Source organism: Ahaetulla prasina, chromosome 5, assembly GCF_028640845.1.
Source record: "Ahaetulla prasina isolate Xishuangbanna chromosome 5, ASM2864084v1, whole genome shotgun sequence".
Taxonomy (NCBI): Eukaryota; Metazoa; Chordata; class Lepidosauria; order Squamata; family Colubridae; genus Ahaetulla; species Ahaetulla prasina.
In genome coordinates this window covers 78984285-79006975 of record NC_080543.1, presented here as the reverse complement: position 1 = coordinate 79006975, position 22691 = coordinate 78984285, and the positions used below count along the sequence as shown (strand labels likewise).

Here is a 22691-nt window from a genome sequence, read left to right as displayed (position 1 = left end):
CTTAATCTCTTCTGTCTCTGTTAGGTCCCTGCCATTTTGGTCCTTTATCGTGCCCATCTTTGCATTTATTTATTTATTTATTTATTTTTCGTATTTTTATACCACCCTATCTCCCTAGGGACTCAGGGCGGTTCACAGCCAGATAAAAATATACATATAAATACAAAATAAAACATCCATTAAAAAACTTATTACAAATGGCCGAATAGTTAAAAATGACAATACAAATAATAAAATCCCCATTAAAACCAATTCAATTTAAAATCTAGTCCAGTCCTGCGCAGATAAATAGATGAGTCTAAAGCTCGTGGCGAAAGTTTCGAAGGTCAGGAAGTTGGCGGAGTCCTGGGGGAAGTTCGTTCCAGAGGGTGGGGGCCCCCACAGAGAAGGCCCTTCCCCTGGGTGTCGCCGGCCGGCACTGCCTGGCCGACGGCACCCTGAGGAGTCCCTCCCTGTGAGAGCGCACGGGTCGGTGAGAGGTATTCGGTAGCAGCAGATGGTCCCGTAAGTAACCCGGCCCTATGCCATGGAGCGCTTTGAAGATAGTTACCAGAACCTTGAAGCGCACCCGGAAGGCCACAGGTAGCCAGTGCAGTCTGCGCAGGAGAGGTGTCACATGGGAGCCACGAGGGGCTCCCTCTATCACCCGCGCAGCCGCATTCTGAACTAACTGGAGCTTCCGGGTGCTCCTCAAGGGGAGCCCCATGTAGAGAGCATTGCAGTAATCCAGACGAGACATCACGAGAGCGTGAGTGACCGTGCATAGGGCATCCCGGTCTAGAAAGGGGCGCAACTGGCGAACCAGGCGAACCTGGTAAAAAGCTCTCCTGGAGACAGCCGTCAAATGATCTTCAAAGGACAGCCGTTCATCCAGGAGGACGCCCAAGTTGCGCACCCTCTCCATCGGGGCCAATGACTCGCCCCCAACAGTCAGCCGCGGCTGCAGCTGACTGTACCGGGATGCCGGCATCCACAGCCACTCTGTCTTGGAGGGATTGAGCTTGAGCCTGTTTCTCCCCATCCAGACCCGTACGGCTTCCAGACACTGGGACAGCACTTTGACAACTTCGTTGGGGTGGCCTGGGTTGGAAAAGTACAGCTGCGTGTCGTCAGTGTACAGTTGGTACCTCACCCCAAAACCACTGATGATCTCACCCAGCAGCTTCATGTAGATGTTGAACAGGAGAGGTGAGAGAATCGACCCCTGCGGCACCCCACAAGTGAGGCGCCTGGTGGTCGATCTCTGCCCCCCTGTCAACACCGTCTGCAACCGGTCAGAGAGATAGGGGGAGAGCCACCGATAAACAGTGCCTCCCACCCCCAATCCCTCCAACCGGTACAGCAGGATACCATGGTCGATGGTATCAAAAGCCGCTGAGAGGTCTAATAGGACCAAGGAAGAGGAATAACCCCTATCCCTGGCCCTCCAGAGATCATCAACCAACGCGACCAAAGCCGTCTCAGTGCTGTATCCGGGCCGGAAGCCGGATTGGAATGGGTCTAAATAGACAGTTTCATCCAGGTACCGGGGTAATTGACATTCCACCACACTCTCTACAACCGCTGAGCGGGTTGGCGACAGACGATAATTACCTAAAACAGCTGGGTCCAGGGAAGGCTTCTTGAGGAGGGGCCTCACCACCGCCTCTTTCAAGGTGGCCGGAAAGACCCCCTCCAGCATGAAACGTTCCCTTCATATCTCCAATTTTCTTGAAGAGATCTCTGGTCCTCCCTATTCTATTGTTTTCAGCTATTGTCTGGAATTCTGCATTCAACTGGGTGTATCTTTCTTTCTCCCTTGCCTTTTGCTTCCCTTCTTTCCTCAGCTATTTGAAAAGCTGCCTCTGACAACCATTTTGCTTTCTTGCCTTTCTTTTTCTTTGGGATGATTTTAGTTGCTACCTCTTGTACAATGTTGCAAACCTCTGTCCATAGTTCTTCAGGCACTCTGTCTAGCAGATCTAATTCCTTAAAACTATTTGTCACCTCTATTGTCTATTCATCAGGGATATGAGTTAGTTCATACCTGAGTGGCGTGGTGTTTTTCCCTACTTTCTTCAATTTAAGCCTAAATTTTGCAACAAGAAGCTCATGATCTGAGCCACAGTCAGCTCCTGTTCCTGTTCTTACTGACTGTTGTGACCCAGGTTCCTGGACCCGGACTCCTGGACTCGGATGATTCAGAAAGTGAGGGAGAAGACCTGGCAAGGCCTGCTTCTCTTGGGCCCTCTCCCTCCCTGGCACCCACCCAAAGGGAGGAGGAGGGGCCGGCAAGGCCTGATTCTCCCGGGCCTTCTTCTGATTTGGCAACACCCCAAGAACAGTTTTGGAGTGATGCAAGACTGCGCAGACGTGACTGGCGTGCGCAGCAGAGGAAGCGTTGGGACAAAGCCAAAGAATGATGGTCATGCAGTGACATCTGCAGAGACTATAAAAAGGAGGTGGGGCTTCCTGGTTTTTTGTCTTGGACAAAGCAGTGAATTTGCGCGGGCAAACTGTATCAGTGGAGGGAAGAATATATTCGTGAGTAATTCTGGCCTTATCTATAATTTCCTCGTTATCTCCAGAGACTTGGCAAGCCCGTGGGTAGACGTGGCCAGAACATTTATCTATGTAAATAAATTAGAAAAGAAGGCCTTTGACTGACTCTTTGTTGGGAGTATTGGGGGAGGGAAACAGAACATTTTGTCCAAGACCCCGACTAAACCATCTTCCACCAAAGATGGACCAGCAGCAGGTACAGCAGCAGTTACAGCAGCTACAAGCAGCTAATCAACAACTCCAGCAGCAAGTGGCTCACTTGGCAGGCCAACTTGCTGTCGGGAATGTGCCTGCAGCCCCCCCCCATCCTCCCACTCCTCCTCCTCGTCGCAAGTGCCCGATAACCGTGCCGGATACGTTTTCTGGGCAGCCTGAGATATTTCCCGACCTTCTTGGGACAGTGCCAGCTCTACATGACTATGCGGCCAGAGGATTTCCCAGACGACCGGGCTAAGGTGGCCTTTGTGATTAACTTTCTTTCCGGCTCGGCTGCCCGATGGGCCACGCCCCTCTTGCTCCAGGACAGCCCCCTGCTGGCTGACCAACAGCGTTTTTGGCAGCACCTGCGCATCATGTATGAGGACCCCGTTCGGACGCTGACGGCAACCAGGTGCCTTAAGGAACTCCGTCAAGGGAAACGCCCCCTGCAGGAATACATCACCGAATTTTGTCTTTTGTGCCAGGACTCTGACTGGAATGATGCAGCGCTGGTGGACGCGTTCCAGGAGGGACTCTCAGAGGAACTGCAAGACGAGCTGGCCCGGGTTGAGGTGCCATGGACCCTTGACAACTTGGTGCCCCTTGTGTCTGCCTCGACGCCCGTCTGCAACGGCGACCATCCCGTCGCGCCCCCCGGGACCCGCCGTCGACATCTGCACCCCTGCTTCCTGCGCCACCAGCACCCCGGGTTGCCCCACATTTTGTAACCGCTGCCGAAGAGCCCATGGAGTTGGGAGCGGCCAGACCTCGCCTGACAGCCCAGGAGCGGAACCGGAGGTGCCAAGGGGGATTGTGCCTGTACTGTGGGGAGCCCGGCCACTTCGCCGCTTCTTGCCCCTGAAAGCGAAGTGGGGCACGCACGCCGGTCCCCGAATCACAGGAAGAAGGTCGCATTCCAGTGGGGTCCCCCGCAGCAAGAAGCATTCACAGCCCTCAAGAAAGCCTTCGTCATGGAACCCGTCCTGAGGCATCCTGACCCGCTCCGGCCTTTTGTGGTGGAGACAGACGCGTCCAATGTGGCTCTTGGAGCGGTGCTGCTACAGGCTCTGACGAATGGCGGCACACTTTTTCCCTGCGCTTACTACTCCTGGAAACTCAATCCTTCCGAGTGCAACTACACCATCTGGGGAAAAGAGTTGCTGGCTATCAAGGCTGCATTTCGAGGCTTGGCAACACCATCTGGAGGGGGCCCGACATCAGGTGGAGGTCGGACTCTCGAGCACCTTACCACAGCTCGGAAGTTGAACCAGCGGCAGATCCGGTGGTCGTTGTTTTTTGCCCGGTTCAACTTCCGCGTGACCTACATTCCCAGCGGTCACAACCGGAGGGCAGATGCCCTGTCCTGCAAGCCGGAGTACCTCTGCGCCAAGGACCCCCTTCCTCCACGGACGGTGCTGCCGGCAGAAGCCTTGGCCGCAGCACGGGAACCAGTGGACTTGCGGGCCCAGGTGCGAGAGGCGCAGCGCCAGGACGCCTGGTCGCAGCAAAGGAGAGCGGAGGTGGGCCCCGCGTCTCCTTGGACCTTGGAGGAGGACGTACTCAAGTTTCGGGGGTGATTATATGTGCACACAGGACCACTCCAAGCCCTCGTCATGACCCAGTGCCACAACAACCCTGCAGCAAGACATTTTGGGTTCTTCAAGACCCTCCACCTGGTGACACGGACCTTTTGGTGTCCCCGAGTGCGGTATGATGTACATCCTGCGTACCGTGCCGGCAAGCCAAGGCCGCCACGGGGGCCCCTCCCAGGCTCCTCCAGCCCTTGCCGACACCCGACAGACCCTGGGGGGCGATCTCCATGGACTTCCTGACGGAATTGCCGCCGTCCTCTGGGTTCACCATGGTGCTGCTGGTGGTGGACATGCTCACCAAGATGGAACACTTCATCCCATGCCGCGGACTGCCCACAGCCGCAAAAACGGCCCATCTCTTCTGCCTCCACGTTCTACCGGACAGGGTGGTTTCAGACCGCGGAGTTCAGTTCACAGCTCGCTTCTGGAAGAGCCTGCGTTGGAGGTGCAGGTGTGTCTGTCGTCATCGCACCATCCGGAGACCGACGGGGGTACAGAGAAGGTCATCGGTATCCTGGAACAGTATCTCCGTTGCTTCATCAACCAGCAGCGGGACAACTGGGCCAATTACCTGTCCCTGGCGGAGTTTGCTTTTAACAACTCTCAGCACACCTCTACTCAGATGACCACGTTCTTTCCCAATGTGGGGTACCATCCGCGGCTCTTCCCTCTGGCACCACCGGACTCTCCTGTTCCCGAAACGCAGACCTTCCTGACGGAATTGCATGCGGTCCAACAGTTGGTACGTCAGCAGCCGGATCGGGCAAAGGAGGACTACAAACGGTCCGCCGACCGCTCCCGATGGGCAACGCCCCCGCTGGTGGTCGGAGACCGGGTGTGGCTCTCCACCAAACACCTCCCATCCGACCGCCCGGTAAAGAAGTTGGACCACCGATTCATCAGCCTGTTCCCTGTCGAGGCAGTCATCAACCCGGTAGCCTACCGACTGACCCTGCCACGATCCATGCGGATCCACCCCGTCTTTCACCCTTCTGGTTCCTGAGGTCACACTGAGTCCCCTTCGGTTCCCAACAGCACCCGTCAGTGTCGCCGAGGACGGGTCGGAGGAATACGAAGTCCACAGCGTACGAGACTCCCGCTGGCTGAAGGGTCATTTCCAATATTTGATCGCGTGGAAGGGATACGGGACTGATTTCTCCTGCGTAGATGCCTCCGACGTTCATGCCTCTGACCTGTTGTAGGCCTTCCATGAGCAGAACCCAGCCCGACCGCATCCCGATCGTCAGCCCCCGGGGAAGGGCCCTGCGGTGAGGGATAATGTTGTGACCCGGACTCCTGGACTCAGATGATTCAGAAAGTGAGGGAGAAGACCTGACAAGGCCTGCTTCTCTTGGGCCCTCTCCCTCCCTGGCACCCACCCAAAGGGAGGAGGAGGGGCCGGCAAGGCCTGATTCTCCCGGGCCTTCTTCTGATTTGGCAATGCCCCAAGAACAGTTTTGCGCAGATGTGACCGGCGTGCGCAGCAGAGGAAGCGTTGGGACAAAGCCAAAGAATGATGGTCATGCAGTGACATCTGCAGAGACTATAAAAAGGAGGCGGAACTTCCTGGTTTTTTGTCTTGGACAAAGCAGTGAATTTGCGCGGGCAAACTGTATCAATGGAGGGAAGAATATATTCGTGAGTAATTCTGGCCTTATCTATAATTTCCTCGTTATTTCCAGAGACTTGGCAGGTCCGTGGGTAGATGTGGCCAGAACATTTATCTATGTAAATAAATTAGAAAAGAAGGCCTTTGACTGACTCTGTTGGGAGTATTGGGGGAGGGAAACAGAACACTGACTGTTGTGACCCAGGTTCCTGGACCCGGACTCCTGGACTTGGATGATTCAGAAAGTGAAGGAGAAGACCTGGCAAGCCCTGCTTCTCTTGGGCCCTCTCCCTCCCTGGCACCCACCCAAAGGGAGGAGGAGGGGCCGGCAAGGCCTGATTCTCTCGAGCCTTCTTCTGATTTGGCAACGCCCCAAGAACAGTTTTGGAGTGATGCAAGACTGCGCAGACGTGATCGGCGTGCGCAGCAGAAGCAGCGTTGAGATAAAGCCAAGGAATGATGGTCATGCAGTGACATCTGCAGAGACTATAAATAGGAGGCAGGACTTCCTGGTTTTTTGTCTTGGACAAAGCAGTGAATTTGCGCGGGCAAACTGTATCAATGGAGGGAAGAATATATTCGTGAGTAATTCTGGCCTTATCTATAATTTCCTCGTTATCTCCAGAAACTTGGCAGGCCCGTGGGTAGACATGGCCGGGACATTTATCTATGTAAATAAAATAGAAGAGGAGGCCTTTGACTGACTCTTTGTTGGGAGTATTGGGGGAGGGAAACAGAACATTGACTATATAACGTTTCTCCATCTTTGGCTGCAGAGTACATAGTCAATCTGATTTCTGTGTTGAGCATCTGGTGATGTCCATGTGTAGAGTCGTCTCTTGGGTTGTTGGAAAAGAGTGTTTGCTATGACCATCGTATTCTCTTGACAGAATTCTATCAGTCTGTGCCCTGCTTTATTTTGTACTCCAAGACCAAACCTGTCTGTTATTCTGGTTATCTTTTGGCTTCCTACTTTAGCATTCCAATCCCCCATGATGATAAGGACATCATTTTTTGGTGTTAATTCTATAAGGTGCTATAGGGCTTCATAGAACTGGCCAATTTCATCTTCTTCAACACCAGTGGTTGGGGCATAGACTTGGACTACTGTGATATTGAATGTTTTGCCTTGGATTCAAACTGAGATCATTCTATCATTTTGGGGGTTGTATCCCAGTATTGCTTTTCCTACTCTTTTATTAACTATGAAGGCTACTCCATTTCTTCTGAGGGATTCTTGCTCGCAGTAGTATACCTGATGGTCATCTGAATTAAATTCACCCATTCCTGTCCATTTTAGTTCGCTGATTCCTAAGATGTCAATGTTCAGTCTTATCATCTCTTATTTGACCACGTCCAGCTTACCTTGATTCATGGATCTTACATTCCAGATTCCTATGAAGAATAGATCTTTACAGCATTGGACTTTCCTTTCACCACCAGATACATCCACAGCTGAGCGTCCTTTCGGCTTTGGCCCAGTCGCTTCACTCTTTCTGGCATTACTAGTACTAGCTCTCTGCTCTTCCCCAGTAGCATATTGGACACCTGACCTGAGGGGTTCATCTTCCAGCATCGTATCTTTTTGCCTTTTGGTACTGTCTATAGGTTTTCATGGAAAAGATGCTCGAGTGGGTTGCCATTTCCTTCTCCAGTGGATCACGTTTTGCCAGAGCTCTCTGCAATGACTTCTCCATCTTTGGTGGCCCTGCACGGCATAGCTTATAGCTTCATTGAACTACGCAAGCCCCTTTGCCATGACAAGGCAGTAATCCATGAAGGACTTTGGCTTGGCTTTCCTCACAGCACTGTCAGGACATATAAGGACAGCATAAATTTCAGAACACATGTATTACTTGTCATAGAGACTTGAAAGCAGCTCTAGAATGTCAGTGCACTGTTGTAAATTAGTCTTTTGCAACGTCCTCAGTAGTCCACCCCCACAATTTTTTTAAAATTTGAATTTATATCCCACCCTTCTCCGAAGACTCAGGGCAGCTTACATTGTGTAAGGCAATAGTCTCATCCTATTTGTATATTTATATACAAAGTCAACTTATTGCCCCCCCAACAATCTGGGTCCTCATTTTACCTACCTTATAAAGGATGGAAGGCTGAGTCAACCTTGGGCCTGGTGGGACTCGAGCCTGCAGTAATTGTAATTGCAGGCAGCTGTGTGTTAATAACAGGCTGCATTAGCCTGGTGAGCCACTTCCCAATAGATGTTAGTATTGTCCTACACATTATTGTTTTATATCAAAGTATATTTATAAAGATGAATGGGAAATAATCACTGGAAATGGATACTGCTGGATACTTTTAGCTATTTCTGACTGTATAAGCACACACAGCCCCCCCGCCCCCAAGATACAAATCCTGCAGGAAGTGGTGATGGTTGAGTTCTTAGTACATTATAGACCAGTGTATCTATGATATCTGGAAATATAAAAAGTTGCCTTTGCCTTTGTCCTTAGGTTTTAAAAGACTTGATGGCACTGTTGAATGTTGTAACAACAATAGCCTCTCAGATATCTGCTTTTCATACAGTAATAATTTGAACAGCCATATGGTAAGTTTTTATGTAAATAGATGAGAAAAATACATTTTTTTCTGAATTCAATAGCATACAAACTAGGCTTATATTAGAATTATTGTATCAGAAATTAAAAATAATAAAATGAATTTACAAAAAAGGGATGTGCATATTTTTGTTTAAAAATACTATGTCACATTTGATTGCTCTAACTAACTTTTCTCAGATGTTAGGTTTGGCAGAAATAACAGGAAATGTTGCAGTAAATAAGGTTTGATAGTGGATATAGAGCAAGACTAAACTGTTTAGTTTTAATGCAAATAACCACATTTTGTGCGCTGAAATGGCATGTTAATATTTTTTTTAAAATGCCCTTTTTATTTCTAATATTAGAGAACATATATTCTTCAGGATTGAAGGTTCTAGTTGTGTGCTTAACTTGGTTGTTTTCTTGTACATACTTCTTTGCCAAGCTAGGTAAAAAGGAGTCCCTGTGGATTTTACTCCACTAGTCATTGCTAGAGGGAAGTGCTCATCTTCATTTCAAGGCCATTGAACCAGCACTGTCCGAAGACATTTCTGTGGTCATGTAGCCAGCATGAAGTCATGGAGTACTGTTACCGTCCCACCAATTTGGTATCTATTTATTTACAGGTAGTCCTCAATTTACAACCGCAGTTGAGCCCAAAATTGCTGTTGCTAAGTGAAACATTTGTTAAGTGAATTTTGCCTCATTTTATGACATTTCTTGCCACAGTTGTTAAGTGAATCACTGCAGTTGGATAGTTAGGATGCAGAAACAACAATTGCAACCACTCTGCTTTCCATTGAGGATCTGGGTACTGTATGGGTCAGAAAGAGGACTAAGAAAATATCTAAAGACCCCTCACGTCCTGGACAGAAACTTTTTTTTTTTGTAATATATTTTTTATTATTTTTTTTAATTATACATTTATATCGGGGTGAAATCCTACTGGTTCGAACCTGTTCAAGTGAACTGGTAGGGACGATTGGTATCGGTTCGCTGAACCAGTAGCAGTCATCCCTCATGGCCCCACTCCTGGCCTATATGTTCCCCTTTGCCACGTGGCCCAGCTACTCACTTTGCCAATGCCCACTCGCTCGGATGCCTAGCTCAGACGCCTCACTGATGGCCGCTCACTCAAAGAGGTAAGCATTGCCAGTTGCGGCCTAGTTTGCCCCCCACCCCACAATCCCCTGACTCGTAGTTTGCACAGCCGCTGGGGATCGGTTGTGGCCCTGCATGCTACCCCCGCTGGGTCCCCGGGCTCACCTGCCTGGCCTGCCTAAGCCACCTAGCTAACTACCAACTTGCCCCCCAGTCTCCAGCTTGCTTACCTTCACTCTTTGGACTGAATTCCAAGCCGCTAGTCGCAGAACGCCTGCCTTGCTTTGCCTGCTGCAATACATCTCATCAGCAACTGAATCTGCCTGCGTGCCTTGTGCCTTCAAGTGATTTTCATTTTGTTTTTTTGCTTTAAAAATAGTTAATTGGGGGTTTTCTTAGGAATTTTCTTTTTTAGGAAATAGCCATTTAAAATTTAGGAAGTTTTAGCTGCTTTTATATTTTTAGATTTGTGCAACTTTCTGAGATTTTGTGTGTTTCTGTAGTGTTTTTACACTCACTACACAAACACACAAAATCTCACAAAGCTGTATGTGACATTTTGTCTGTAAAGTGTGATAGTCAGTTTTTTGAGCTCTCTGTGACTGTGAGATTCCTGCTTTTTGTTGCAGGGGACATTTTGTGTGCTTTTACATCAACTGACTCACCCAATGTAAAAGCACACAAAATGACCTTGCAACAAGTAAGAACCTCACAAAGCCACAAAGAGTTCAAAAACCAACTATCATACTTTACACACAAAACAAAGTTGTGCGTGTGTTTGTGTTGTTTTGTGTGTGAAGTGTGAAAGTTGGTTTTTGAAGTCTTTGTGGCTCTGTGATGTTCCTGCTTGTTGCAGGAGCCATTTTGTGTGCTTTTACATTGTGAGGGGCTCCCACATCACTAGTCCTCAGTTAACAAAGCTGCTTTTTTTCCTTTTGCAGTAGCAGCCTTTAACAGGAAGGATGAAAAGACAACAGACTTTGTTCGGTTTCTTAGCTAAAAAACTAAAACTGGCACAACCACCATCAGAATTGGCCTTGGATGATCCAAAACCATCCCAAGTACCACAAGCACCACCACTTCCACCACTTGAACTTGGACTCGGAGTAAGCAGCAAGTCACGTATTGAGACACCCGAGCCCAAAATTGAAATAATTCTTCCTGACTGCTGGACATTGCAACAGTACAGCAACTTTCAAGAGAAGTATGAGGGATTGGAAGTTTCAAACAAGACACTAGGTTGCAAATACTGTGCGAAACATGAGTTTGCAATAGAGAGTGGTGTTCACGTGTCCAAAGAATGACAGCATTTCAAGATTGAGGCATCTGGGAAAAATAAGGTAGTGCAGCAGGCGTCTCTAAGGAAGAAAATGAGAGAATGAGAGAATATTTCACATCGAAATTGTACACCATTTGTAGAGACAACGTAAAACAAGGAGAGCAGGATGCCATAACAAAAGCAATGGGCAAGATGTCTGAAAAGTGTTTAGGCACCACTTGTAAAATGTTAAAAACTGTTTAAAGCCTTGCAAAGGCATGTAGACCAATTTCAAGCATAGAAGAATTGATAATTCACAGACAAAAGCCAGGAAAAGCTCCAGGCCCAGACAAGATAACTCCTTTTTGCTTAAAAGTCTGTGCTGACCAATTGGCTCCCATCTTCACCTGTATCTTCAATAAATCACTAGAGATGTGCTATGTTCCTTCTTGCTTCAAATGCTCTACCATCATCCCAGTGCCGAAGAAGCCCCACCATCAAGGAACCGAATGACTACAGACCAGTTGCTTTAACATCTGTAGTCATGAAAACCTTCGAAAGGCTAGTGCTGTCCCACTTGAAAACCATCACGGATCCGCTGTTAGACCCCTTGCAATTTGCATACCGAGCAAATAGATCAACAGATGATGCTGTTAATATGGCTCTGCACTACATCCTACACCATCTTGAATCTCCAAAGACCTATGCAAGGTTCCTCTTTGTAGACTTTAGTTCAGCATTCAATACCATCATTCCAGATACTCTTCTAACTAAGCTAAACCAGCTACAGATATCTGAACAGACTTGTAAGTGGATCACAAGCTTCCTAACAAACAGGAAGCAGCAGGTGAAGCTAAGCAAGATCACACCTGTACAATTAGCAAAGGGCCCCCCCAAGGCTGTGTGCTTTCTCCACTTCTTTTCTCTCTCTATACCAATGACTGCATCGCCAACGATCCATCTGTTAAACTACTGAAGTTCGCAGATGACACAACAGTGATCGGTCTCATTCGAGACAATGATGAATCTGCATACAGATGGGAGGTCGAACGACTAGCCTTGTGGTACAACCGGAAAAATCTGGAACTGAACACACTCAAAACCGTAGAAATGGTGGTAGACTTTAGGAGGAACCCTTCTATACTTCCACCTCTCACAATACTAGACAACACAGTATCAGCAGTAGAAACCTTCAAATTTCTAGGTTCTACCATATCGCAAGATCTAAAATGGACAACTAACATCAAAAACATTGTCAAAAAAGGACAACAAAGAATGTTCTTTCTGCGCCAACTCAGAAAGCTCAAACTGTCCAAGGAGTTGCTGATCCAGTTCTACAGAGGAATTATTGAGTCTGTCATTTGCACCTCTATAACTGGTTTGGTTCTGCAACCCAACAAGACAGACACATACTTCAGAGAATAATTAGAACTACCAACCTGCCTTCCATTGAGGACTTGTATACTGCACGAATCAAGTAGAGGGCCGTGAAAATATTTACAGATCCCTCACATCCTGGACATAAACTGTTTCAACTCCTACCCACAAAATGACGCTATAGAGCACTGAATGTCAGAACAACTAGACACAAGAACAGTTTTTTCCCGAATGCCATCACTCTGTTAAACAAATAATTCCCTCAACACTGTCAAACTATTGACTAAATCTGCACTACTATTAATCTTTTCATCGTTCCCCTCACCTATCTCCTTCCACTTATGAATGTATGACTGTACCTTTGTTGCTGGTATTCTTATGATTTATATTGATATTGATTGTTTCCTGATTGCTTATTTGTACCCTATGACTATCATTAAGTGTTGTATCATTAAGTGTTAAATTTGTACCCTATGACTGTCATTAAGTGTTGCAAGTGTTGTACCTTGATGAAGGTATCTTTTCCTTTATGTACACTGAGAGCATATGCACCAAGACAAATTCCTTGTGTGTCCAGTGACACTTGGCCAATAAAATTCTATTCTATTCTATTCTATTCTATTCTATTCTATTCTATTCTATTCTATTCTATTCTATTCTATTCTATTCTATTCTATTCTATAAAATTGCAAACTGAAAATGGAGTAGATCTGGGAATAGGATTACATTCAAGGCGAACAGTTGAGAAAATAGTTGAGTGTTTTGCAAATAAAATTAAAACCGAAATGTTTACCAGCATCATTGCACAGAATCTGAAAATATGTTTGATCATTGACGAAGCCTCAACGGTATCCTGCAAACCAGTTTTGATACTTTTCATAAAAGTTGAGGACTCAGAGAACCCACCAACAATTTTTGTCAAGCTTTTTGAATTGAAGAAACAAGATGCAGAGATAATATGTTCTGCAGTTCTGGAAAGTTTACTTAAGGTTGGGTTAACCCAGAACTACCTACAAAAAAATTTAAAAGCCTTTTGCTCTGATGGTGCCAGCATTATGCTTGCGAGAAAATCTGGAGTGAGCACTAGAATAGCAAAAGAGTTTCCAAACATCATCATATGGCACTGCTTGAACCATCGCCTCCAACTTTTTTTAGATGACGCCATAATGGAAATGAAGCAAGTACATCATTTTAAAATATTTATTGATAAGATATACTCTATTTTTCAGCAATCCAATAAGAATTGAATTGAACTTGATGAAATATTTGAAGAACTTGACAATAACAACGTAAAGATTGGTTGAGTTTTTGGACCAAGATGGGCTGCCTGTAGTTTAAGGGCAACCCTAACTGTGTAGTGTGCTTATCCAGCACTACATCAGTATTTTCATGCAAATATATGGCTGCCCATATGGAAAATAAATATTTTCTAAATGATTTGGCATTGATGATTGATGTTCTGGAAGAAATCTCACTTCTTTCAACTGCACTGCAAGCAAGCAATACGGACATCATAAAGGCTGAAAAACTGATGAGAAGATCAATGAAAGCATTTGAACTGCTTACAAAGGGAAAGGGTCCATACGAAAGAAAAGTTGATGGACTAATTAGTTCAGAAACCTTCAAAAATAGAAAATCATCGATTTGTTGGACTTCATCGGGAAAGATTTTTAGGAAGCATTATAACAAATTTGCAGAAAAGACTAATGGATTGTGAACATTTAAAAACAGGTAGCCAATTGCAAGACACCATGAATAAATTACAATTTCTACATTTTTTTGGTGCCAGAGTACTGGGATTTTGCAGAAGTAGTAGTTCCATGGACAGTAGCTGAAGAAAAACTGCACATTTGCTGACATTTTCAATTACAACATTAACATCAACGACTATAGAGATTTTGTGGAGAATGTGTTAAAAGATTCGAAGAACTATGCAATTCCTCACAGTATTAAAAAAGCTAAAGATATTGTCAGAACAATTGCTGTAAGTTCTGCAGAAGCAGAAAGGGGTTTTTCGAAAATGAGCATATGTTCAGAGAGCAGAAATCACCTAACCATTTCTAATTTAACCAACCTCATGACTATCAATGTTACTGGACTACCTCTTCCAAAATGGGACCCTATTCCTGCAGTGAAAAAGTGGTTAAGAGAACACTCACTCAGCCAATGATCCGAGAATCAAGGTCAAGAAAAGTGGAATTGAGGAGAGTGCCAATGAAAAAACGATGTGGAAACATCTTAAAGTTAAAGACTACTAACACTTTTATGTAAGTATTTGTGTACCTCTTTTATTGTCTTGTGTACTTCTTTTATTCTTATTTAAGTATTAAATGGTTAAATTTGGATATGTGTATCTTCTTTTTGTATGTCATTATTACCATTGGTGCAAAGAAGTGACATCAAAGACAACAGTTATTGCTCTTATGTAAATATTTGTGTACTTTTTATTGTTTTTGTGTACTTTATTCTTATTTAAGTATTAAATGGATGAAATAATTGGTATATCTTCTTTTTGTAAGTCATATGGACAAAGAAGTGATGTTGACGTGACCATGGCCACCTAGTCACATGACCACCAAGCCATGCCCACCTGGTCATATGACCACCAAGCCATGCCCACCTGCTCACATGGTCACCAAGCCACACCCACTAAGCCACGCCCATAGAACCGGTAGGGAAAATTTGATTTCACCACTGATTTATATTGTATGTGAACAGAGTTGGTTCTGAGTATCATTCATATTAATCTAATTCACAATAATAATATTAGTAATCTCTATCACATTTCTCAAATTTAAGTAATCCTCATATTATTCAAACATACATATTCAAAAAATGCCTCTTTCTCTCCCTTCATCTATATCTCTCCCTTCATCTATATCTCTCTCTTCATCTATATCTCTCCCTTCATCTATATCTTTCTTGTTCTATCTAAACATTTCTCTATCATATATGAACAAATTTAACTGCTTCATTTATATTGATCCAATTCACGCTAACATTAATAATCTCTATCACATATATTAAATTTATATAATCCTCATTATATTATTTATACACCTCCTCTTTAGTACTTCAATTCTTATCCATTTTTTCATATTAATCCAAATCACAATAACAGTATGAACAAATTTAACTAGATATCATTAATGTTAATCCAATTCACATTAACATTATTAATTATCTCTATCACATTAATCAGATTTATATAATCCTGTTACATTGTTTAAATATACATTTTAAAAAATACTTAACATTTGTAAACTTCTAATCTATTATTTTTAATCATTCTGTAAACAATTTGTTTTAATATTTCCCCTATCTAATTTTATTTCTGCCTCTTTAGTTTATAATAGGCTACTTTAATATTTAAAGGGCAATTTTTTTACCCATCATCTCCTCTCTTATTCATTTTTTAATTCAACTCCCACACTCATTTTTACCTCTGTCTTCATCTATCTCTTTTTCGTTCACTCTAAACATTTCTCCCAGTAAAATCTTGTACTGCCAATTCTCCCAATTCTCTCTCCATATCCTAATCTCCTTATCAAAAGTATCTTCCTGCCTCTCTGATTGTTGGTTTATCTGTTTTGTTTTCTTTAGTATTTCTTCCTTTGTCAGCTGATTTGTCAGTCCCCTTTTTTGCTCCAGTCCTTAGTTTATTTGTTGATGTGGCCAATCCTTCTGTTCTTTCCGCTCCTTTTGCTTGTCCTTTATCTGGTTTTCCTCTTCATCAAGCTGTTACTTTATTTGCTGATTTTTCTGATCCATATTTTTTCCCTGTTGGTGTATTTGCTGACTTAAGTGGTCCATTTCTTCCAATCTTTCTGTTGCTTCCACCAATTCATCTACATTTTGGTCTTTGTTTCTCATTCTTTGCTAAATACTCTCTGCTTTCTGATCCATACCATCAATTAAGTTCAAAATATTTTGGAACCCCAAGGCCATCTCGTTAAGAAATTCTCTTGTTTCCAGAGCTGTTCCTTCAACCTCAGCCATAATGACAATAAACGTAGGGTGAACAATCATGCCTCAATCAAGCATCCAGAGAGTCCAAGATCCTGGAAGTATGCTTTGATAAATAAGACTCTCCTCTCAAGTTCCCACACTGCTTTCTTTCCAGCAGATATTTATTTCACTCAATCTCGATTTCTTTCAAAACAAAATCAATTATCCAGATGGGTCATTCCCAGCCTTTACTCAGTACTCTGTTAGTCCAAAATATTTTCCAAGTTCTTTAAGTATACTCTGTATTTTTAGTCCTTTATTCTAGCTTCCCAGGATTCCTGTAAGTTTCCAGGAATCTAGGAGTCAGTAGATGGTGCTCTCAACTTACTTTTCAATGTAAATCTCTAAAAAAAATTTTTTCCACCACTTGCAAAGTTATTTTTAGAGTCTTTTTAGGGTTTTTCTTATCCTTGGAGTAACTTTAAAGAAAAAAGAATCATCATCTCACCCAGCAACACAGTCTCTGTTCACTGCTCTCATCGCTCCTGCGCTGTCTTGGGTATTCTGGATGGCCCCTGCTTCATGGCAGCCATTTTTGCTGCCCTTGTACCTCATCTTCAGATGAGGGGGCTTTCCGAGTCAGGGAGGAGAGATATGGCTCTTCTCAACCTGCAAGGCCCTTTACTTCACCATCCCTACAGAATGGCTATGGCTCAGATGGAGCCCTCTGACATGGAGAGCTCAGAGCAGGATTGTGGAGCTCGCATTCCTCAACTCCGACGCCCAGGAAGCTCAGCTAGAAGTTAGACACAAACTTTTTCAATTATTCCCTCAGGATGCTGCTACATGGCTTTCATGCCAAAACAACTAGACATAAAGACAATTTTTTCTCTCTTGCAATCATTCTGCTGAATACCTAATTCCCACAGTACTGTCTTATGTCTAAGTATATTTACCCATGTGGCATGGCTGCATTATTATCATCCTTCTCATCTTTCTACCTTATTGGTATCATTATTATATTTATTATTATTAATCTGTTATTTGCATGTACACTGAAAGCTGTTGCACCAGAGACAAATGCCTTGTGTGTCTAATCACAGTATTCCATTCTATTCTATTCCATTCCATTCCATTTAAAGATTACCCATTCATAATAACCACCTTGTAACCAATATATATTGTTATCCTAGTTGATTGGGAAAATGTGGATATATTATATCTTCGCTTTAGCAAAGCTTTTGCCCAAACCTCTCAGGGCATCCTTATTATTCTCCCCATCTCAGGGTCTGGATGGGGAGAAACAGGCTCAAACTCAATCCCTCCAAGACAGAGTGGCTGTGGATGTCGGCATCCCGGTACAGTCAGCTGAGTCCACGGCTGACTGTTGGGGGCGAGTCATTGGCCCCGATGGAGAGGGTGCGCAACTTGGGCATCCTCCTGGATGAACGGCTGTCTTTTGAAGATCATTTGATGGCCGTCTCCAGGAGAGCTTTCTACCAGGTTCGCCTGGTGCGCCAGTTACGCCCCTTTCTAGACCGGGATGCCTTATGCACGGTCACTCACGCCCTCGTGACATCTCGTCTGGATTACTGCAATGCTCTCTACATGGGGCTCCCCTTGAGGGGCATCCGGAGGCTTCAGTTAGTTCAGAATGCGGCTGCGCGGGTGATAGAGGGAGCCCCTCGTGGCTCCCGTGTGACACCTATCCTGCACAGACTGCACTGGCTACCTGTGGCCTTCCGGGTGCGCTTCAAGGTTTTGGTAACCATCTTTAAAGCGCTCCATGGCATAGGGCCGGGCTACTTACGGGACCGCCTACTGCTACCGAATACCTCTCACCGACCCGTGCGCTCTCACAGAGAGGGACTCCTCAGGGTGCCGTCAGTTAGGCAGTGCCGTCTGGCGACACCCAGGGGAAGGGCCTTCTCTGTGGGGGCTCCCACCCTCTGGAACGAACTCCCCCCAGGACCTTGTCAACTTCCGGACCTCCGAACCTTCCGTCGCGAGCTTAAAACACATTTATTCATCTGCGCAGGACTGGATTAGATTTTAAATTTATACTGGTTTTAATGGGTTTTATTATTTATATTGCTTTTTTAATAATTCGGCCATGTAGAATAATTTTTTTAACTGTTGTTTTAGTCTGTATTTTTATGTACTTTTTTATTTGCCTGTGTCCCTAGGGAGATAGGGCGGTATATAAATGTGATAAAATAAATAAATAAATAAATAAATAAATAATTAAGAAAATGGTCAAATATAGGTTTGACAATTCCACAGTCGCCTCAAGGATCATACTCAAAGTGTAGTTATAAATACTGTCAAATGATAGAATTATGCAGTTGGAAGTGACTTAAGAGTCTACCATCCTCCACATTGCACATTGCAGGATTCACAACTCACAAAAATGTTGGACACCTAATAATGGTAATGAATATCAGTTCTCCATTTCAGTGCCTCCAGGACTTAACTATTAAAAAGAGGAAATTATAGTTTCATTTGATGTTCAGCACTTTTCACAACAATAGATCAGAATAACAAAGGAATCTATTGCAACATCCGTACATAACATACCAAACTCTACAGAGAACAGAGTAATTGAAATACCCAGATTCATGGAACTTCATCACCTTTGCTCCATCTCTTTCAGTTCAACTATATACAGAAAAATCAGAAGTAACACCCATGGAATCTCCCATCTCAGGATTCATGAGTCTGTGATGCTTAGAAGCAATAGCGCTCCTACATGGAGAACCCAAATATAGATATATTCTGTAGGTGACACTTTTATTATAATTAAAAAGGAACCGTTATAGAAGACACATCAGACAACAATATCTGTAAAGGAATAAAATTTAAAGGAGAAAAACAAAAAATTACTATTCTCCTCAATAGATGAAGCAATTAAAGATCACAAATCCAGATTATTGAAAAGCAATCCATAGAGTCCACAAGCAACATTATCCTTGAGGAAAATGAGCAAATGCATTGCAGTATCTGGAACCTCAAAAACAAAAAACATATTATACGTACAATATCTTTTAACACAACAGACACCCCCACAACTTCATTAAAAAGTCCTTGGCTATATAATTTACATAACAACAAAACCATAACAACCTATTTTTAAAAATCCCTACATACTCATATATCTGTGGCAACCAAAAGGCAACTATAACTTCTCAGTATCACTGTAATCCAAGCAAAACCATTCCAAAACATCTTAAGCAAACCTAAAGATCTAGCCATTAAAGAAAGCCATCTAAAACATACTGTATGATGTAAGGCCTATACTGCACAGACATGTAGAAGATTGGCAGAATGCAATCTTCTAAAGCAAAAGACATGATGAAAATCATTAATTCCTCAGCACACAGACAAATTCAACCACAGTTTCAACTGGGAAACTTGATACCGCACATCAGGGGTGTCAAACTCAATTCCATTGAGGGCCAAATCAGGGTTCTGTATGATCTGGGAAGGCCAGGGTGGGTGTGGGTGAGGTGGGCATGACGAGCTTGACATCACTCATGTCATGAGCAATTGTGGTGGCCCGAGCACTCTGCCAGCAAAAACGGGCTCCCGAGCTCCATTTTTGATGCCACAGCCTCCTGCAACCCTCTGCCAGCAAAATCGGAGCTTGGGAGGCCCTCCCAATCTCTGTTTTCGCTAGCAGAAGCACCACGGGCTGGTCCTTCTTTGTTTCCAAGGTGGTCCCATGGGCCAAATCTAAGTACCCTGTGGGCTGGATTTGGCCCCCGGGCCCTGCTGTACATCAAACTAAATCCAAAAATGCTGGAGAATTCCTGGCATTCAGACGTATCAGTCATCAACCGACCCATAAAGTCAATCTATACTCGTGATGGCGAACCTATGATACACGTGCCATAGGTGGCATGCCTCTGGGGGCACACATGCTGTCACCAGCTGCTTTTCTGGTTTCTGGTGTGCACATGTGCGCCAGGCAGCTGGTCTTCATAAGTGCCAGAGCACCAGAAAATGGCCCAAAAAACGGCCTGAAAACAGCCCCAAAAATGGCCAAAACCAGCCAAAAAACAGGTATGCACGCGCCAGGCAGCTGGTCTTTGGGTTTCTGGTGTACTAGCCTGCACAAAGACCAGCTGGCCTGTGCACACATTTGCACTGGCCACCTGGTGTTCAGATTTCTGTGCTCCAGCGTGTGCACATACCATCAATTAAGTGACACATGCACATGCATTCCGATTTGGGCACTCAGTGCCGAAAAGGTTCACCATCACTGATCTATACCATGTAAAGGATATAACCTAGTCAAAGAAGAAGCAAACAGCTCAGAAGACATACTTGTTAGCAATCAACATCTTAGTTAAATGTGTACAGTACCACATAAACAGTCCAAGAAGAAACAATACCATAATAAACCATGAAGGAAGAAAGCGTAATAGCCAGCTAATTCCACTCTCCCATTCATTTGATTATTTTGCCTGGTAAGGAAATGCCTGCAAGAAAACAGTCAAGCTCAGCAAACCGAAGAGCCTAACACTTTTTATCTGTCCGGTACCAAAAAGAGTTACCAATCTGCTGGGCCAATAATTTTATATTTCCCAACTCACTTTTAATTGGATTTTTCTCATATCTCTCCTCAATGTTCCCTTAGGTAATTTATTTAGTCGTTTATGCCACTTGGAATATAACCTTATGTTTATAGCATATTGTTGCGTTTGCAGCCATAATACTTTTAAGATACTGCCTGGAAATTGTGGAAGTTTCAATTTTGTATAGCTTGTAGAAGTCTCATTCTGAGCAAGTGATAATGAATATGTAAAATAACTAAAATGTAGTTTTCCTTTTTTTCCATCTAGCTTCTCAAGGCCTACATATAGTGAATGGTTCTCAATAGCATATATTTAATACTTATGTAAATTTCAGACCCTGTATGCTTGTTTGCCAGCACGGAAAACTATTGAGACTAGTCTGCTCTGCCAAACAAACAAAGATTGCCCAAAGGATTTTATCCCAAATAAGTGTGTGACGCCTTCCTTGGAAAATTACACCAGGCTCATAAGGGTGAAGCATCCTCCTCAAATTGATATGCTGTTTGTTGGTCACCAACTGCATCTCCAATATACAGGTATGTATGATTTGGTGAGGATGCTAACAGAATTTGAGCAGGTAAATACATAATATACAGATTACAATTGGTTGATTTTTCTTTCTTCTGCATTTTTTTTTCTTTCAATGTTAAGGTTTATCAGACATTACACAGTTTTTTTACTGAGTGTTAATGATATTACCCTGTTTCCACAGTAATCAAATTTATATATTTTCATTTAGATTATATGTATATGTATTTGGTCATGTATACAAAATAAATATATGTACTTCAGTTACAGAAAAACTTACCTGCTTAATATGAAGTTTATTCTGTAGGCATACATTTCATAATCTCTAAAAAATAATCTATTTTATACATGTGTATATATGTTGATCACTGGTTCTTAACAGAAGCAGGAAAATTTTGAGAAACTGGCTCAGGTTGAAATATGGAAATATTGCTACAAGATGTTCTGATAAATACTTTTACATAGGAGTTGCTGCTTTGAGGAGAGATTGGGGGTGGGAAACTGCCTCCATTTCATTCTCATTTTGCTTCAGAGAAGCACGTGGGTGGGGTTGCTGCTTTGAGGAGAGATTGGGGGTGGGAAACTGCCTCTATTTCAGTTCAGTTTCAGTTTCAGTTTATTAAATTTTTATACCGCCCTTCTCCCGAAGGACTCAGGGCGGTGTACAGCCAAAATAAAATACAGAATATATACAATTAAAAGAATTTAAAATGAACTATTACTAAACGGCCGATAATTTAAAAAATGTAAAAATTTAAAATATTACTAAAACCCCAATTTAAAATCACCTATTTATGCCAGTCCTGCTTGAATGAATAAATATGTTTTTAGCTCACGACGAAAGGTCCGAAGATCAGGCACTTGACGTAAGCCAGGGGGGAGTTCGTTCCAGAGCGTCGGTGCTCCCACAGAGAAGGCCCTACTCCTGGGGGCCGCCAGCCGACATTGTTTGGCGGACGGCACCCTGAGAAGGCCCTCTCTGTGAGAGCGTACGGGTCGATGGGAGGCATAAGGTAACAGCAGGCGGTCTCGTAAGTACCCGGGTCCTAAGCCATGGAGCGCTTTAAAGGTGGTAACCAGGATCTTGAAGCGCACCTGAAAGACTACAGGAAGCCAGTGCAGACTACGGAGCAGTGGTGTTACGTGGGAGCCTTGAGCGGCTCCCATTACCACTCGCGCAGCTGCATTATGGACTAACTGCAGCCTCCGGGTGCACCTCAAGGGCAGCCCCATGTAGAGAGCATTGCAATAATCCAGCCGAGACGTAACCAGAGCGTGAGTGACCGTGCATAAGGCATCCCTGTCAAGGAAGGGACGCAACTGGCGAACCAAGCGAACTTGGTAAAAGGCCCTCCTGGTGACGGCCGCCAGATGTTCATCAAAGGACAGCCGACCATCCAG

At 44.2% G+C, this 22691-nt stretch overlaps 2 protein-coding genes and 1 long non-coding RNA gene across 12 annotated transcripts in view; 2 read left to right on the top strand and 1 right to left on the bottom strand.

The window, feature by feature from the left end:
• The window catches only part of MBTPS2 (membrane bound transcription factor peptidase, site 2), a 260613-nt gene that overhangs the window by 35945 nt on the left and 201977 nt on the right, over positions 1-22691 (top strand). For 5 of the 10 annotated variants that reach the window (XM_058185599.1, XM_058185598.1, XM_058185597.1 and 2 more), the window contains 2 exons: positions 8415-8509; positions 21097-21298. In XM_058185599.1, coding sequence (XP_058041582.1) covers positions 8415-8509; positions 21097-21298 — 297 coding nt within the window. Of the gene's footprint in view, positions 1-8414; positions 8510-8946; positions 10278-10543; positions 14740-21008; positions 21299-22691 lie in introns of those variants that run through there. The other 5 variants (XR_009155372.1, XM_058185604.1, XM_058185605.1 and 2 more) reach the window with 5 other exon arrangements.
• Positions 1-22691, top strand: part of LOC131199631 (uncharacterized) — a 124988-nt gene that overhangs the window by 29817 nt on the left and 72480 nt on the right. The window lies entirely within an intron of this gene.
• LOC131199633 (uncharacterized) overlaps positions 10826-22691 on the bottom strand; it is a 144345-nt gene continuing 132479 nt past the window's right edge. Inside the window, exon 4 of the long non-coding RNA XR_009155374.1 lies at positions 10826-10960. This is a non-coding gene — a long non-coding RNA (uncharacterized LOC131199633). The remainder of the gene's footprint in view (positions 10961-22691) is intronic.